An 18,442-nucleotide genomic window follows, 5' to 3' on the forward strand; every position below is an offset into this window, starting at 1 on the left:
GGGCTGGTGGTCTCGCATTGCCCTTGAGTTTCTAGTCTCTGGTTTAAACACTACCTGCTTTATTTCCTTGCAACCCCTGCAGCCTCTGAAAGCAAATACTGAGTGCTGCCCAGCACCGAGTGGCGGATCGCCTTGCAGTGCTCACCCTCAGGAAACCTGAGCTACTTGGAGAAGAAACACGAGATGCTGAAAGCTGAGGAGCTGAGGTTGGGATCCTCATGGAGCTGCTGCTCCCTGGTGACAGCTCTGGGCATCGTGCATCTCATACAAAAGGCTCTTTTGGTCTGACCTTGCGTGACCCAGCACAGGGCTGGGTGAGAGGACATGGTGGGAGGTTGGCTCTTGATTAGACAAGCCAGGCATTGAGTGGGAGCTTTGCTGGGGGAAGAGGATGCACCTCAATGTTGATTTTGCTGAACGAACAGCATTCAAATTGGTCAGTTAATAAGAAAACAAAGGTGTCTTAAAGATCATAGAATCACAGAATGGCTCAGGTTGGAAGGGACCTCAAGGATCATGAAGCTCCAACCCCCCACCACAGGCAGGGCCACCAACCTCCACATTGATACCAGCCCAGGCTGCCCAGGGCCCCATCCAAGCTGGCCTTGAACACCTCCAGGGATGGACGGGGCATCCACAGCCTCTCTGGGCAGATGCCTTAAATATGCAAAGTTTATTGTATGTGTTGCTTGCTTGGTGCCTTTAGGTCTTTGCTCTTAAACTTATTCCTCTTCCTAATCCCTAAGCAACCATTGAAAATCATGGCTTGTGAATGCTTATTGTCTCCTGATGGAAATTACTGTTACTTATGAGGTGAGTGGAAGAAGAGGATGCTAGAGGTGCACTAAACCTGACAGCAGAACTGGAGAATAAGAAAATGATTTTTCAGAATGGCTTTATTTTGATGCTGTGGTGTTTCAGTGCAGCTTGTCAGGTTCTCTCTGTAGCTGTCTGGATTCTTTTCCTGCTCTGTCAGTTTATGGGCATTTTGGGTTTAACTGTACTGATTTTGTAGAGAAACAAAGCATTAATTCTTGTCCTGTACTGTTTTTAACAAAGCCTAATTCTGCTGCCATCTGCTCCATTTTACAGGGATGAATTTGAACCAACATTTGAGTCTTTATCTGTGATTGCTACAGGGATACGTTTTCCAGGCCTATGGCTAATTTTGCTTCATTGTTATTAAGAGAAATCAACTGATATTTATTTTTAACCACAGATTACTGATGGAGAGACGTGTAATGTTTTCTACAGGACCTGCAGTCTTGTTTTCCCCCATGGTAGGGGTTATACCTGGATCTATAGACTTTCTTTTATCTATAGTGGCATCTTAATCACTGTTTGCATAGGAAAGCAGGAGAATAAAGAACTATTAATGTAGCTCTACATAGAGGCTGTGGTAGAGAATTGGCATCACATGAATGATTGCTTTCTGTGGGTCCTCTGTCTGGGGACCACGCTGATCAAATCTCTCATATACTGTTTTCCATTCAGGTTTCTAGTGTTGCAGGCTGTGATGTGTCTGCACTGAACTCTGTCTTGAGTGTGGAAGACCCTCAGTGGGGTCAAACGCATTGGTCATCTTCAGACTTCGTGTTTTATACATATGCCCACATACTGCTAAACTTTTACTGCTCTTCTTTTGGTCACAGTTGGCACCAGAAAATACCCTGATGTCCTTCCAGAAAGCGGTGGAGCAGAAGATATATGGAGTCCAGGCTGATGTGGTATTAAGGTAAGCCAGTGTCATAGTTGATGTGAGCATGGGGGCTTTCTCTATGCACAGCCAAACCATGCTGTTGGGTCTCTGTCTGCTGTCTAGTTGATACTGGTCTTTCCCATTGAAAGGATCTCATATGGTGAACGTATCTGATAACTCCCAGGGGAGGCTTAGGTTAGATATTAAATATTAATATATTAATATGACTTTTACTGGGCAAGAAGTGATCCCAAAGTGACTTCCTTGTGCTGCAGGTCTTAGGAGGGCTTTAATAGCCTTGCAAAACTGTCTACAATGATTTAACATCACAGGAGTAAAATCATTCCCCTGCCCTCTTTCATTTCACATTACTGCTGGGGGAAGGAGGAACCTGGTCAGACAGTTGCCCATCAAAAAGTCTGCCCTGCAGGCACATGTTGAGTTGACAAGGCCAATTCAGATGTCATTTAGAGTTACTTTGAGAACCGTGCTTTATTCCAGGAGTGTGATTGTTGTCTAATAGTATTTAAACTGTTTTTTGCTTGTATTTCAAGAGAGTGGAAGTGGAGTGAAGGGAGATGTGATGCCTTATCTTGGTGATCCCTCAGTTTGTCTTAGTTCCAGGTATAAATACAAGTAGGACATAAGGCTGGTATTGCCTTTCTTTTTCTTTTTTCCTCATCTCTCTGAAGGTTGGAAAGTTAGTTTTGCCTGATGGAATATGAGATTCCGGAGCTTAATTGTCATGGTGCTTTTTTTCTTTCCCTAATTGTTTGAGAGGAAGCAATGTGAAAACTGAAGGAGCTTCTTCCCCTGAGGAGTCATTGTGGAAGGACGAAGGAAGAATTGGGATATTAGCAAAAAAATTCTTCTTTCAAAAATTACACTATTAATCGTTGTGAAGGGGTAACTGAAGAGGTTCCTCCTTTATCCCTGACCAGAGATAAGGCTAGACTCTGAGAGGAGGAGAGCTTGGAAAGATCCAAGAGCTCTCCATGTTGCCACCCTCCAGGCATCTCAGAGGAGCATTCCAAGCATCACACAGCTCAAATGATGATGCTCTTAATGGATCAATTATCTGAGGCCCTTCAGGGGAGACCCAAGATGCTTTATAAATAGAGGCCTTCAGTGACCTTCAGACCAGAGCTGTCAATACAGAATATGGCAGAAGTTTTAGGTAGAGTTTGCTTGAAAAATGCTCTTCATGCCTGTGTCTTGCTAGGTCACTTTCAGCTCTCCTGCGATGTTTCCATACTTCCCACTTATTCCTCCTCTAGAAGAATATAGATAGGCCACTGGGACATAGTCACGTACATCACATCCTGCTCCTTATCCAGTGATGCTCCAAACTGGGTACTTACGGTTACAAAGCCAGCACTGGTGCATTCAAAGCCTCCTTGCTTCAAGCAGAAATAGCATAGTATTGCTGCATGTTCCCCTCCCATCTTCCATCTCCTCTCACCCCTCTTCTGAAGCTCTGAATTATTTCTTCTCACCTACACCTGCTAATATGTTGGTTGTGATTCACCCTGCATTGTGCTGAGTGACTCAGTACAGGGAGGGATTGGACAGGAGTCAGTACGAAGTGCCCCATTGGTTTCTGTGCTGTGGTTAAGGCTCAGTGGTGTCTAATGATGCTCTGCTGCAAGGCGTTAAGGCTTGAGCTCTTATCTTCCCTAAACAGTCCACACTCTTAATACTGCGATTTCTTAGCATCTTTTTTTTTCTTTTTTACTTTAAATATTAAAAACTCTTCTGACTGAAGAAATGTGGTGCACGGCTGAGGGTGGTGTTGCTGTGTCAGCGCACTGCTTTGAATGGAGAGGGAAATAGTTGGCATGATGCACACCAGAAACAGCAAATAAGATGCAAGTGACCTTTGTGATAAGGGACTTCACCAGGCAGTGATAAAGACTGGGACAGCATTTACTCCATCATCCCCAATTGTTGTCTTGTACTCTCTGTAGCTCTGTGGGTGAGTGCTCAGGGTTATCCCCTAATTCAAATGGGTTTTGTTTTTTAACCCCATCTCATTTCCAGACATTATCTGCCTAGTATGAAGATGGGCACTTTGCTTTGGAAAATGTCATTGTAATCAGGCTGGCTGTGCAGAGTTTATCTTGATTTTTGAGTGCAGACAATTGTCCTCCAGACTTTAATAAAAGCCTTCATTATCCCACCACTGATCCAGCCACAGAAAATTGGGCTGAAAGAGAACTTGAAGAGCTTCCTAGGCTTCCCAGAACTGCTGTTCTGTAATATCTAGGTGGCTTAAAAACCACAGGGCAAGCACTTGGCTGTTTGGTTTCTTCTGAGAGGTGGTTTTTCTTTAATATGGGTTTATTTAAGATGTGTAAACTTAGCTACTCATGGAACAATGAGTTCAATGTCTCCTCAAATTGGAAAAGATTATTTAAGAGCAATTTTAGTAGCTTGTAGCCCTTGAATCTTGTTGGAAGCCCATAAGCATTAATAGATAGACTGAGAGCTTTTGAAAATATTGGTCATCGTCTGCTTATTAATCATCTGAGAATAGCTTGTACCTTTGTGGATGCACATGTCTGTGGGTGAAAGGTATAAAAAAACACTGTTTTTGGAGCTACAGACATTGCAGGCAGCTTTGATTGGTGTTAATTCATAGTGGCTGGTCTTGTCTGAGCTGAGAAGCTGTGGATGCCCATCCCTGGAGGTGTTCAAGGCCAGGTTGGATGGGACCTTGGGCAACCTGGTCTAGAGTGTTATTCAGTGGGTGGCAGCCCTGTCTACAGCAGGAGATTGGAACTGTGTGATCTTTGAGGTTCTGTCCAACCCAAACCATTCTGGGATCCTGTGGTGTGTGAGTTTGGCACTCAAAAAATGTATGAATTGGAGAAGGGAGGGATGGACTAAGGCAAGCATCTAGCAGACTTCTAAAACATTTTTCCCCTGGGTACACCTCATTTCAACTGGTCTTGAGGCTGTTGGGGATGTGTTAAGTTGGTCAAGATCTTCACAGTGATTTTGATGTGTTTCTCAAAGCCATGGGAGAATGTGGAGGGAAGTTGGCCTTTTCACTAGCAAAGTGTTACGTGGTTTTTGTCTCAGCCTGTAACAGAGTCTGTGTTTGCAGCTATGATGGAGTGCCATTTCTGATGCATGACAAGACACTCAGGAGAACAACGAATGTGGAGGAAGTGTTTCCAGGGCGGGCCTACGAACACTCTTCCATGTTCAACTGGACTGACCTGGAAATGCTCAACGCTGGAGAGTGGTTCCTACGGGTGCGTACCTATAGGGTGTCCTGCATCCATGGCTATGGGATAAAAGCTCTACCTGAACCCTCTTTGAGGTGGCTCCTCAATAGAGTGGTCTGAACTGCATCAACACCGAGTCTTTATGTGAACTGCATGTAGTTCAGTCCTCTACTATTCACATAGCTTGACATCCTACACAAAGCATTCACAGCTGCCTTTAGGTAGTGTTACCAGGGGCTGGAGCAATGGCCTAGCCCCCAAGAGCTCTCTATGGGAATTTGAGTTGCTTGATCCTCTCTCTGCCTTGCAACCTGGTTTTTCTGTGCTTCTTCCACCACTTGGAAGGCTGGTACTACTCAGGACTTCCAGCATCCCCCTGGAAGGGGAAATATGACTATAAAGAAAACACGAGAGAGTTTGAGACTGTTGTACTGTTACTTTTCCCTTAATTCATGTTTGGAAGTAATTGTTTCTAAAAGGTAAAAAAAATCCACAGGGATGTTCAGCTTCCAAAGTCCAAGAAAGAAGGAATTGCCTTGGGATGGGCTGATCCATCTACAGATGTGGTTGTTGGAGTGGGGATGCTGTGAAAATGCCTTTTGATAGATGAGAGGGACAAAGACAGCAGCTGGAAGGTTGGTTTTGGAGAAGTCCTTTGAGACAGAGTCATTTCTAAACAGGCTTATGTCAGGAGAGTCCACCTTCTCCAGCGTCCCATAGCTCCTCTCATATCGCTTTTGATTCCTTTGGGTGGGGAAGCTGAGGCATGGAGAAGCACTTCAACGAAGTCCTAGATGGGCATTGAGTATAGTTGTCAGCATACCCTACTGTTGCCAAGGTGGGATGGAAAAAGAGCTCCACCTGCCCCCAGGGAGCCTGTGCTTCATGGTGGTGATGCTGGGATCTTTTACTTTCAGAACGACCCTTTCTGGACAGCTGGATCCCTCTCTAGGTCTGACTACTTGGAAGCTGCGAATCAGTCTGTCTGCAAGCTAGCAGATATGCTGGAGGTGATCAAGGATAACACATCACTCATCCTGAACTTCCAGGACCTGCCACCAGATCATCCCTATTACACTTCTTACATCAATATCACCTTGAAGACCATCCTGGCGTCGGGAATTCAGCAACAAGCTGTGAGTTTTATGGGATTGATGGTATTTCAAAAATTGAACATCCTTCTGGGTTTCCTGTGTTCTTGAGTGCCTCATTTGATCCATTTGGATGCTTGGTTTGGGGTGTTACTTGGAAGCTGAGCTGGGGAGGAAAATGCCTGCAGGCTGGTGGTCCCACCCTGAGCATGGACCTTTGAGAGCCTGCTGCCTTCTGGTTGCAGCAATATACCCTCACAGCAAAAAGACAACCTTGGCCTGTACTCATGGTAGGATGGCTGGTAGATGGAGAGATGGGATCATTTCCATTGCTCAGCAATCGTGTCCAGCATGGGGCTTCCAGAAGACAAATACCGATAAACTGAGATCAATACTGCAGAGTGATTAAGGGTTCTATGAGGAGGGGCTGAGAGAACTGAATCTCGTTGTCCTGGAAGAAAGAAATCTGTGGGGAGACCTCATGGCAGCTGACCAGAACCATCAAGAAGGTTGTTGAGAAGTTGGAGCCAAGTAGTCATAAACTGGACCAGCAAAAGGAGGCCTCCTCCCAACTTTCTTTCCTATAATTGCCAAGCAATTAATAGCAATGGCTCAGTGCTAAAAGTCAGTGTCCAGCCTCATCTCATGAGCCCTTGGCTTGACCTGTGTGCATCTCAACCCTTTTCACCTCTAAATTTTCATGCATTAGATATTTCTCTTGGTTCCCCAACCATCCAGAAGTGCATTTGAATATAAATGCAGGAGGCTGCGTGCCTCTCCTAGACTATTTGTATGACAAATAAGGCAAAATCCATTGTGCATATTTGCTTCTGAATTAACATAAACTGTTTATGTGCAGCCTTTGGCTGGTGTTATCTGCTTTGTGAGCCCTCTTTGCTTTGACCTCCCTCTGTCTCTGCAGGTGATGTGGCTGCCAGACACGGAGCGGCAGCTGGTCAGACAGATTGCTCCAGCTTTCCAGCAGACTTCTGGCCTCAAATTGGATGCAGAGCACTTGAGAGAGAAGGGCATCGTGAAGCTCAACCTGCGTTACACCAAGGTCACAAATGAGGATGTCAGGTAGAGTCCTCCCTTTGGTTGCAGTGCTGGTAGCACATTGTTCTACAGCCACACATGCATCCCTTTCCCAGCAGCATCTTTCTTGGCCATCCCAAGACTTGTCTGCATACAGGCGTTGTTTCAGATGGGTTTGCTGTTAAAACACCTGAGCTATGCAAGCTCGTCCCTCCCATTACCCAGCATCCAGGCTGTTCCCAGAATTGCTCATTTGCCCCATAGAATAGGGCAATCATAGACTCGTTAAGGTTGGAAAAGACCTCATGAAGTCCAACCATCAGCCCATCACCATGATGCCAAGCATGTCCCCCAGTGCCACGTCAGTGTCTCATATGTGACAGTCCTTTCTGAAATGCAGATCTGTGAATATTCCTTATCCTTATTCCATTCTTATCTCTGCTTTCATCTCAATCAGCAGCTGCCCTGTTGTCTGTTAACCCTCTCCAGAGCTTCTATGGCAGATTCTTGATTAGTCCTATATCTAAATTAGTTCTTAGAACTTTTTTTGGCAGACAGTTCACATGTTCTGCTGCTGTCACCTGTTTAGAGTGGTTAGGCCTCATCTTTAATGAGACTGTCACAGCATGTGCAGCCTTCTGCCAGTGCATTATCTGAATGATGCACAGCGCTAGCTCATGGCTTTGCCCTTTCCTCATGAAGTGTGGGTTGTCTCTCATAGAGACCTTTTCCCATTTTTAGAGTTTGAATTTATTCCTTGAATAAGTATTTGAGAAATGAAACATGTTTTCAGATGAAAAAAAAACCAAAACAACAAAACTCTGCATTTAGATGATTTGTCTTATTGTACATATGGGCTGGAAAGAGAGAATAACTGAGAATGTGGCCTCTAGCTGTTTGCTTTGTCTCCTGGAGAGGACCATATGTCAGCTCTGGAAACTGGAAGATGCATCCCTGCAACTGTCCCTAAAACAAGGGCATGGGAGCTGTAGGAACTGACGTTGCAAATTCAATCAGGTTTTAATTAAATAGACTGCTCGTGAAACATGATGAACATCTGAGGTAGATGTTAATTTGACCCCAACACAATGAAGTGGTGGTTAGAGAAACACAGAGTCCTTTATGATGTGTCTGAAGTGGGCTGAGTCCTGGGGCAGGTAATGCCTGGGAGGAAAAGAAAGCTTGTGCATTCCAACCACTTGATTGCAGTGCCCATGTTTTGCCTATGAGGTGAGTGTGCCCTTTGAAAAACCTGCTTCATATGATTCATAGCTAATAGGTCTGCGTTTCAGCAGTACAGGTAGTGAGAACTCTCTGAGATGGAGATTTCAAGTTGGACATTAAGAATCACTTCTTCTCCAGAGAGCAGCTGGGCACAGGCTGCCCAAGGACGTGGTGGAGTCACCATCCCTGGAGGTGTTCAGATCTGTGGGGATGTGGCAATGAGGGACATGTTCAGTGGGCACAGTGGGATGGATTGGAGTGGGACATGGGGATGTCGGAGGTGAGATGAGGCACTGATGATTGCAGGACTCACCCCTCACTCTCTCTTCCTTTTGGCAGAGACTACATGGCAGCAAACCTGAGCGTGAATCTCTACACTGTGAATGAGCCCTGGCTGTACTCCATCCTCTGGTGCTCTGGTGTCCCATCGGTCACCTCCGACAGCTCCCACATCCTTCGCAAGGTGCCTTTTCCCATCTGGTTGATGGTAAGCACAGAGCACAGGAAGGTGCTGTGAACCCCAGCGAGTAGGGAACACCATGGGTTCAATGTGACATTAACCTTGAGTGTTTTCACCCTCTGTATGTCTAAGATGGTGAAGGATCAGTGCACCTCTTGCACAATCCCTTCTTTCAGGTCTCTCCCCATGCAGCATTTGGAGACCTTGGAGATTGTATTGCATTTCTCACTTAACCCACCCAACTTTTCCACATTCCTTCAATGTAAATCACCTATCCAGACCTGCTGAGCAGCTACTAGAGTTGCAGGAGTTTAGTCTGGTTTTAATACCAAATGAGGACAGATTTTACCTTTGGCTACTCCATTGCCATACTAGAAACAAAGACCTTACCCATCACATAGGCAATAAAGCCTCTGAAAGCTCTTCTAGCACTTTGGGTCTCTGAACCAAAAAGAAACATTCACGTTGGAGTGGAGGGAAAGTAGTTGCATCATAGTATTACCCAAACAAGCTCAGCTGCAGAGGTGTACATGGATGTTGTGGGGCTATTTTTTGGTGACAGATTTTGATGGGGGGGCATCTGTTTTGCCACTGCTCTGGGACATCCCATTGGGAAAGGGGAAATAAGATGAGCACAAGAGGAATTCAGCAGGCGTTATCTGCATCTTCAGTTGGAGGTAGGACCTCCAGACTACTGCCTGAATGAATGAACATCTATGCATCTGTGAATGTCATTAGTCTTAGCTTAACACACTGCTTGTATCTGACAACACAGATTTGCACTGGTGTGAGCCGAAGCTGGAAAACTTGAAAATGGTCTGAACGGACTGATCTGTTGGCATCAGAAATTATCACTGTCTGAATTCTGCTGCTGCAAACATCTGTCTTCCTCTACAGTTGGCAGGAGTTTTGGGTACATCACTGGCAGCTTTTTACTGCCAAATCCTCATTGTCAGCTATGAAAAGCAGCTGATGCTTGGAGCCCTCCTTCTAGGGCTCTCCCATCTGTTGGAATCCCAACTCAACATCCCACAGAGGAGGGCTTTGGAAATGCAAAGATTGAGTTGGGGTTCTGACCCCAACTTGACGTCCTTAATGTGAGTGCCCAGCGTGGCGCTCCTGTCCTGTCCTGCCTTTTTGAGAGTCTCCCTTAAAGGTTTGAGTTAATCTCTGGATTCCAGTTTTTGTGCTCATAAAATGTTTGTGGGATTTGATGGTATTACAGATTCCTTTTTTTCAGTCATCAATACAAAGTGCTCGAGCTTGCCCACAAGGTTCTGTTCATTTCTGCCTATTCCTTCAAACAAAAATACACAGGAAAACCTGATATTTTGGGTGTTGTTGTGGATTACTGATTCAGATAAGTGAAACATTTAGATGTGTAGATTCTCTTCTGGCCTAAAAGCCTCCTGAGTTTAGATTCAAAACATCTGTGATAGTGTTCTCCCATCAGGAAAAAGGCACTTTTGTGCCTGTTGGTCTTAATAAATGCAGAAAATTAGGCAGGTCTTATTGCAGTATCACCATGACATCAGATGTCTCTTTTCCATTGTTAAGTATGAAAATAAAGGATGAAATGTCGATCAGAAGGGTTAGCTAATTAAAGCATTGCCCTGCTCTTCCTGCAGGATACACTGAGACACACAAAGAGGCAGTGACCAGAGAAACTAATTACTCTATTCTGGGAGACAGGGGTAGCAATGTTGGTGGTTCCCAACTGGTTTCACCTATGTTACCCTACTGTTGCATGAACGCTTCTTTCTGCATCATGTTCTATTTATTTAATTAAATATTATTTGTCTGCATTAATGGCATTGGCCATTGCAGTGCCTGTGTCTGGTCTGGTAATAAGTCAGCAACCTTTTCCTAAGTTGGTTCTGTGTCCTTCAGGATTGGACTGGCCAAGTAGAAGTTTGGTGGCTGTTTGGTGGCCGTCATGGGTGGGAGTCTGCTGAGCATCAGCAGGAGTTGATTATTAATGACTATTACTTAGGCCATCAAGAGTTGCCTGTACCTCAAAGGTCAGAAATCACAACCTATGTGCTTATAGTACAGGGGCTGTTCTAAACAGCTAATGGTAGCACTCAAAATGGAACTTGCCTGTCCAACAAGCAGCATGCACGTGTTCTTATTTCCCACAGGTTTGAATTCCCAAAGAGCCTCTCACCTCACCTTGAGGTACAGCTGAGATGGGGAACTTCCAGCTCACAAAGCTCTGAGAAAGCATCAGCATGTGCAAAATGCTTATTACAGCTTAGAGCTCTTCCTGTTTGCTTCCTGATAACGCCATCTCTAGTGACAGGCTAACAGCAGAAATGTCATCAACATGCTTTATCTGTGACCCCTGCAGCTCTGTGCTTTTCTTTCTGCCCCGGTGGTAACTTCAGCAATGTTATGGTCTCCCTGTGCATATACAACAGCTTGAAGATCTGCTCCTGTTCTTTGTCTTCCAGCCTCCAGACGAGTACCGCCTCATCTGGATCACGTCTGATCTCATTTCATTTGTCGTAATTGTAGGAGTTTTTATATTCCAGAAGTAAGTAGCATCGTTGGGGCTCAGCTCTCGTGTATTTGTGGTGTGTGATTTCACTGGGGGTGTGGGGTGGGGATGGAAGAGAGGACTGTGGTGCTCCTCAAGAGCGTGGATTGCCATAGAAGGAAAACTGCTGATGAAAAATTCCTACAGAGACTGCAAACAGGAATTGATTCTACCTCAGAGATGACATTTGAATGTGATGAAGTCAGTGCTTTTAAAAGGAGTAAGAGATCTCACAGCAGGAATGGCAGACTCCTTGCTCTTCTCATAAATGTGCGTGGGAGAGAAACCTTCATTGTCTTCGGGGAAGTGGACTTCAAGGAGTTTAAATGCTTTGGGAGAAGGAGAGGAAATAGTTTGAGTTTTCACAATTACAGCTTTTACAATGAGACTGTCTTTTAGTTTTTCTAGAAGTAGTTGGTTTCTATTAGGATGAAGAGAGGCGTGTAAGTGATGCGAAACTGTTACAGCTTAGCAGATCCAGTCAGTTGCCCAGTTGGATGCTTGGAGAAAAAAATACCTTTTTTTCCAAAGGAAACGTGGAGACAGAAGCCTTTAGGACCCCAAACACGGATGTGGAGCAGAAAGGCTGGGAGCACGATAAGCTTAAGACACTGATGAATCAGTAGGAGATAAATCAACTTGCTAATGGTAGAGTTGGCCAAACCACCCTCTTGATTATAAGGGAGGAAATGACGGTGTCCTCCTGGTGATGTGCCTGCTCTCCTGAGAGGCACTTTAGCTGTCAGTGATGACACTGAAATAACCCTCTATGGGAGAGCACGAGCTCGGGAGGAGAAATGCTCTTCCTCCAGTGAGAAGCAGCAGCCTTCCCTTGGGAAAGTGTCATTTTGAAATTGCACCTCTCTCTTCACCCGGCTTTGTAATCTCATCTGCTTTAGCATGCACAAAGCACTACGCTAGAGACAGCAGAAGGCTTGTGCTTTCCTTCTTTCTTGATCTCCAAAATGCCTTTGTGTTAGGAGTAGCAATTTCATTTCCTTCAGCTTTATGAGCCAGTAATCTTGCTGTCATGATGCCCCAGATCGTCTGCTTGCAGCAATCCCTTTCTCTCCCCAGGGCAGATAATTACCTGGGCATTTTCACCACGTTACAGCAGGCTGTTGCTCCTGCCAACACCTGCTATGGACTTGACTTCAGGCCATATGTTGGGTCTGCTGATAATTATGTCCTTCTATATTTGCGACCCGCGCAATCCCAGCCTGGTAGACCAGTGCCCAGTAGGTCACCCATTCGAGCACAGCATAATAGAATGAGAAGCAGATTCAGACCCCTCTCTGATTCGATTTACCAACACTTAACAAAACCAATGGCCTAAATGAAATTTACCAATGTGTTTACAATTTCACTCAGAAGCCCAGTGATTCAAATTGCAGCCAGTTAAACCTTTCCTCCAGGTAGACATTGTGGCTGTGTTGTCTGGAAGCTTCCTCTACTCCCTCAGATTCATCAGTGGGTTTAATAAGAGATTTCCCTGTTCTTCAGACCTTTATTTCTCAGGCAGGTACAGAAGTGCACTGAGGAGGCTGAAGGCAGGGACTGAGCTCCTTAATGCTTAAAGAGCCGAATTTGAAGACCATGGTAGTGAAATACTTCACAAAATCATTAAGGTTGGGAAAGACCTCTGAGATCATCCAGTCCAACCACTGACCCATCACTATTTGAAGAGTTTTGCATCATCTCCCAAAGCTGGTTTGGCTGGCTTTCTCTTATCACACCCAAAAGACCACATCCAAAAGACTTAAACTGAGTCATACTGTAGGCTGTAGGTCTGCTACGTGGGCATTCTGATGTATGGACTGCTCCTCTCCCCTTCCAGCTTAGAGGTGGTTTGGTGGATTAGGAAGAGAGGAAGCAGGGTGAGGGATGGAAGGACTGTGGGATTTCTCTCCTTTGGGACAGCTGAACCCCAAGTCATTGGAAAGAAGGAGGATAACTCCAGCATCAGAAGTTGGATTTTCTACAGCAAAAGACTTGCCCTCCCGAGAGCTCCTGCTTTGTGCATCCCACATAGGAGATGCTCATTTCCCTGCTCCTCGCGGCAGCTTCACCATGCAGAAGAATGGGTATCAGCACCGAGTCTGTGCCTAAAACAAGTCTCAGCAGGATTGCCTATCGACTCCCTGCTGACACAATTCAGCTCCAGGAAGTGGGGCTTGATATTTGGCCTTCAATATGTCCTGTGTTTTTGTTTTAGCTTTTTTTTGTGTGTGTGTATGTGTGTGTATTTTTTCCTGAAGTCCTTTTTGGGGCAAAACAGGGCTGCTTCCTCCATGCAAGGACGAGGGGGTGGGTGGGATCAGAGGCACTGCTTCAGTGTGCTCATCTCTCTCCTCCGCATGGCTTGTCTCTCCTCTATAGGGCAGGGGTTGCTCCTGCTCTTCTACTTCAGCTCTGGGAACAGGATCGTGGCAGGCTCTCCAGGAGGGAAATACCAACTGTGATGACTTCTAACCAATCTTTTTTGCCTCTTTGCCTTGTTTATTTTCTTACTGCTCTGACTGTTGTGCATGTTCCTCCTCTTTCTCTCTCTGCTGCATTCTGGCATCTCACAGCTATCACATGATCAGGTAATTCTGGTGCTTTCCTCCTCTTTCTCTTTTTCATTCAGCCTTCCTTTCTCTCTTTCTTTCTCCCTCTCTGCTACGGCTTCACTGCAGATAGACAGTGCGGGACGCAGCTTTTCCATGATGCTTTCAAACATCTGGCTTCACAAGGGGACCATTAGAGTCAGAACATTGCATGGTCCATAGCCATGAGCACCACGGGAGCCTGATGCTGAAGCTGATGGATGCTTTGAAGGCAATCTGACCTTTTGTTACAAAGATCAAAGTTGCTGCCCTTTAAAAAAGCCCTGTTCTGAGGTCCTGCAGTGTGTTGAAACTGGGCAGTTCCCCATGGAGATGATGCTTTCTCTGTGGAAATGATTTCACTACAAAATATGCTCTTCCTGCATTTACCAGAGGTTTTTCTGGACCAACCTCTTCTAAGCTACCTAATTCTAAATCCTGTTCAGTTATATCCAGGATCAGTTCTCCAGACTGGGTGTTAATGAATAGGGCTGACAGCTGAGCAGGTTTGGCTCAATGACCACTGCGCTCATTGGAGCTTTGGAGGCTTTTCCCAGTTACACTACTAGGAAACTGGAAATACAGTCTGAAGATAAAAGCAGCCGTGTACCCAGGAATGGAATGAGGCTGGGATCTGGGATTTGAAGTGCTGTAAATTGACAACCCAAATTCCTTCTTGCATTGATTGTTTTCTCAATGGTAGTTCTCATCCCATTGGAGGGAAGCACTGTCACCTTTCTGCAGTAAAGCCTTTGCCATGTCCGAACTCACACCAAACTCTCCATGTTACCTTCTCCATTCCTTCTGCTTGGCACCATGGGGTTGCATTTTTGAGGACTGGCTCCTCCCTACGCGTGTTCAGTCCCCCCCTTCCCCTACCCACCACCTTTGGGGTTGGGGTTGGCCATCTGGAAGCATCACCTGTTCCACCAGGTATTTGGAATTGCAGTGTTTCATCCTCGCGTCACCTCACCAAAATGGGACTGGCTATGGGGCCAAGGAGGTGGAGTGCCCTCCTCCTTTCAACTCTCCATTGCTCTCTGGCATTTCTCATGTGGGTGGGGAGAAGAGAGAGGTATGGAGGAGTTGGTCAGGCTTTAGACAGGAGCAATGGAGGTGTTCAAGACCAGGTTGGATGGGGCCCTTGGGCAACCTGGTCTCGTACCAGATGTGGAGGTTGGTGGCCGTGCCTATGGCAGGGGGTTGGAACTTGATGATCTATGGGGTCCCTTCCAACCCAAGTCTTTGTATGATCATATAAACAGCAGGATGGGGACTGTGTGGATATGTCTGGCTTGGCTCTTTGCTCACTACCATTTTATGACCTTGGTACCTACCAACTCTATTTTCTCCCCAGTCTGTCCTTTCCCATCTCCTTTCCCATCCATTTCTCCTCAACCCGAGCACCCCAGTCATGGCCCTAACATGGTGTGTGCTGTCTCTGTGTTGTTGTCCCAGTATTTTTTAGTCTGTTCCTACCCCATGTCCGTCTGGTCTGCTTTGATGCCTCCCAGAACACGACCAACCTGCTGTCTGTCTGACACAACGAGCCCTGCTCTGGGCTGCCCTTTTTGCACATGCGACCGGTCACAACAGAGTCCAAGGGGGTAGGAGAGGTGTTATTTCCTATTAAATAAGCTTCCTGGTGACCCTAAGTCTATTGAGCTCAGCAGAAAATGTTTCATGCAGCATAGAGTGGTGTCGCATCGTGGTTAAATAGACTGATGGCACCTCTGCTAAGAGGGTATTTCAAAATGGGGGTGGTATTGGGAGCTTGGTTTGCTTTGCATGGGGCTGCAAGCAGCTGTAGAAGCTAATTGAGTAATTGCATGAACCCTTGCAAATTTGGGTTGGTTTTGATGTTGCTCCTTGGGTGCGTTCCATTTGAAAATGCATCCCAGCTATGAGCCCTGCTCTGCTTCTCTTACCCGGAGCTGAAATTCCCTCCTGAATGCTCAGGAAGTCCTGAATGGACCCACTAACACTCCATACTAGCCCAGAAAAGGGCCACAAAGTGTTAAGGGAAAGAACTCAGAGGGTACCTGGAGTCAGTGTGCTTCAGCTCAGGTGTGTGCACAAATTGTACCCAGAGAGGTGGTGCAAGAGCTGTCAGAATGCTTGAGCTGGGGCATCCTGTCCAGGGCTCCGTGTCCTAAAGGGGCCCAAGTCCTTGAGCAAGAGATCACCATGGCTCTAGGCCATGCAACCCAACCTGATGCTCCATGTCTTAATGCTGTGGGCACAGGGAAGATCCAGCATGGTGTCAAAGTGTTTTGGTCCTGATTAAGGAATTTCTTATCCTGTGAGACCCTGTGCAGGATCTGCCTCTGTGGGACAATAAGGGTAGAAATGATCATCATCCAAGTTAAAGTAGCTCAGATCAGACGATAATGATAAAAATCGTGGTTTCGGGGTTTTGTTTGTTGGGTTTTTTTGGGGGGGCTTTAATATCTTCTCCGCCTCCTCGTGCTGCTTCTGGGTTGCTTTTGTCCATGGGGCCATGAGCTGTGCACTGTAGCCATCCCACCCCATCCCACCCCATCTTCCCTCTGTAGCAGAGCCCTGTCTTCATCTGTACAGTGTGGTGTCGCCCATTGGGATTTGGGGGGGGGCGAGGGGGGGAGGAAAGAGTGGAAACCATGGAAATCAACACCAGATAGATTCCTTGTAATTCATTTTATTTTGAATGGAACAACATCGGGACCTCATCTATGATTGTTTCAGGCCTGTGCTGTGGGCCCAGACTGGAGAGGTGTGGAACTTCTCAGATCTGCTCCTGGGGTGGGGAGAGGCTTAGAAATGTAAGAGAAGGCTGTTGTAACTCACCCCAACCCAAAAGAAAAAAAGGAAAAAAAAAAAAACCAAAAACACCATGAAAACCAGAAATATCACATTTTTATTCGATGGGTAAACCACTAGATGGTGCCAGAAGATCAGAAAATCCATCAGCCGTCCTAAATCTGCTGTTTTTCCACCCAAGAGCTTTGTTACATCCCTGACTCTGGCAGGGAGAATGGGGATGAGCTACTTAGCTTTGCCACTGTTGTTGCATTTCCTTTATGTCCACTTTTAGAACAAAAAAGCTGGCTGATGTCAATGTGCAGCCAGGTTCTCATCAGCTTCATGTTGTCATTCATGTGATGGAAATTTTTGGTGAAACCAAAGGGAAAAAGAATTAAAGTGCATTTTGGGTTGGAAGCATTGAAGCAAAGAGCTGGCAGATGGGGAGCGAGCTGCCCTGGGTTACATTCCATTCAGGGTTGTTGTACATAATGACCTACCTGCATTGAGAGTGCTCCTGCTTTCCTTCCGAGCATCTCATGCTGATGTCTTTGCTGCATGTCTCAGTTCTGAGACTTGAACTTCTCTTTTGAGTTCTCTTCTCCTACATATGTGAGCATGACATGCAGCGAGGAAAAAGAAGTTTCTTCACTTGGCTCAGACTCTGTTCCCTCGTAACCGCTCTAAGAGTCAAAATAGTTCACCTCCTTCGGGCAGTTGTGATGTGGTGCAGAGAGGCTTTGGGTGCCTGTAGTCCTTATTGAAATTAGTGGGGTTGGGATGCTGAAGGTAGTTTAGAGATGGCTCCTTTTTATGTTTGTACCCTCCCTAAGACCACACGCTCATGTCTGAACATCCTCCTGCCACGCGGGGTTGCGTAGGTACAAGGGCACGAAAGCACTGAGGGCCTCTGGGACTTGGTCTTTCCGGTGTTGGTGACCACTTTGAGGATGCTCTTAGGGTTGGGGAGACCCAGCCCCTGATATCCCCTTCTTCTCTTGCAGGTGGCGCTTAGGAAGCATCAGGACCTACAACCCAGAGCAGATCATGCTCAGCGCGGCCGTCCGCCGGTCCAGTCGGGATGTCAAGATCATGAAGGAGAAACTGATCTTCTCGGGTATGGATTGGGGCTGGTCAGTCACAGCTCTTTGCTTCATCCTTCAGTTGTCACTGCTGACGGAGGAGAGTCTCAGAGTCATTAAGGTTGGCAAAGGCCTCTGAGATCACCAAGTGCAGCCCTAACCCATCCCTGCCATGCCCACTGACCATATCCCTCAGTGCCACATCTTGATATGGGTGTCATCTCCCACTGGTGGGATGGGATGGCTGGACTGACCCTGCTGTGAGATATGGTCCCTTTTGGGATGTGGTTCTGGCTCATCAATCCCAAATGGCTGCGGGTTTTCATGTTGATACGTAGCATCTTCCTCTTAGTGTGTCTGTCCAAGCCCACCCCTAAGAAGGATCCCAGGAATGGGTACAAAGAAGGGAACATTTAGCTTTACGAGGCTGAAGTCAGCATGCGAAGCTGGAATGCCCACATTTGAAGGAATGTGTCTGTGATCTGCCCTTGGGCTCTATCATTGGCTTTCTTTCCTACCTACTAGAGGCTGGGTAGCTCCAGCAGGGATCAGGGTTTATTGTACAAAGACAACTCATGCTTCGAAGATTTTACTGTGGGGAAACAGGCCTAATTCTGCCCTCCAGAGATGGTCAAAGTGAGGTGTACAGCAAGGTTCAGTTTTGCTTCTGATGGTTGGTGGAGCTTACAGGGTCTGAAACTTAGAGATGA

General features: G+C 46.2%; 1 protein-coding gene across 6 annotated transcripts in view; it reads left to right on the forward strand.

Annotated features, from left to right (window-relative positions):
• The window catches only part of GDPD5 (glycerophosphodiester phosphodiesterase domain containing 5), a 129,675-nt gene that overhangs the window by 108,302 nt on the left and 2,931 nt on the right, over positions 1–18,442 (forward strand). For 3 of the 6 annotated variants that reach the window (XM_015852598.3, XM_015852601.3, XM_015852599.3), the window contains 8 exons: positions 1,653–1,735; positions 4,809–4,959; positions 5,850–6,068; positions 6,946–7,103; positions 8,622–8,769; positions 11,196–11,278; positions 13,855–13,869; positions 17,655–17,767. In XM_015852598.3, the coding sequence (XP_015708084.2) occupies positions 1,653–1,735; positions 4,809–4,959; positions 5,850–6,068; positions 6,946–7,103; positions 8,622–8,769; positions 11,196–11,278; positions 13,855–13,869; positions 17,655–17,767 (970 nt within the window). The remainder of the gene's footprint in view (positions 1–1,652; positions 1,736–4,808; positions 4,960–5,849; positions 6,069–6,945; positions 7,104–8,621; positions 8,770–11,195; positions 11,279–13,854; positions 13,870–17,654; positions 17,768–18,442) is intronic. The other 3 variants (XM_085536682.1, XM_015852602.3, XM_085536681.1) reach the window with 1 other exon arrangement.

Source organism: Coturnix japonica, chromosome 1 (assembly GCF_054131305.1).
Source record: "Coturnix japonica strain WE chromosome 1, WE-NBRP24, whole genome shotgun sequence".
Classification (NCBI taxonomy): Eukaryota; Metazoa; Chordata; class Aves; order Galliformes; family Phasianidae; genus Coturnix; species Coturnix japonica.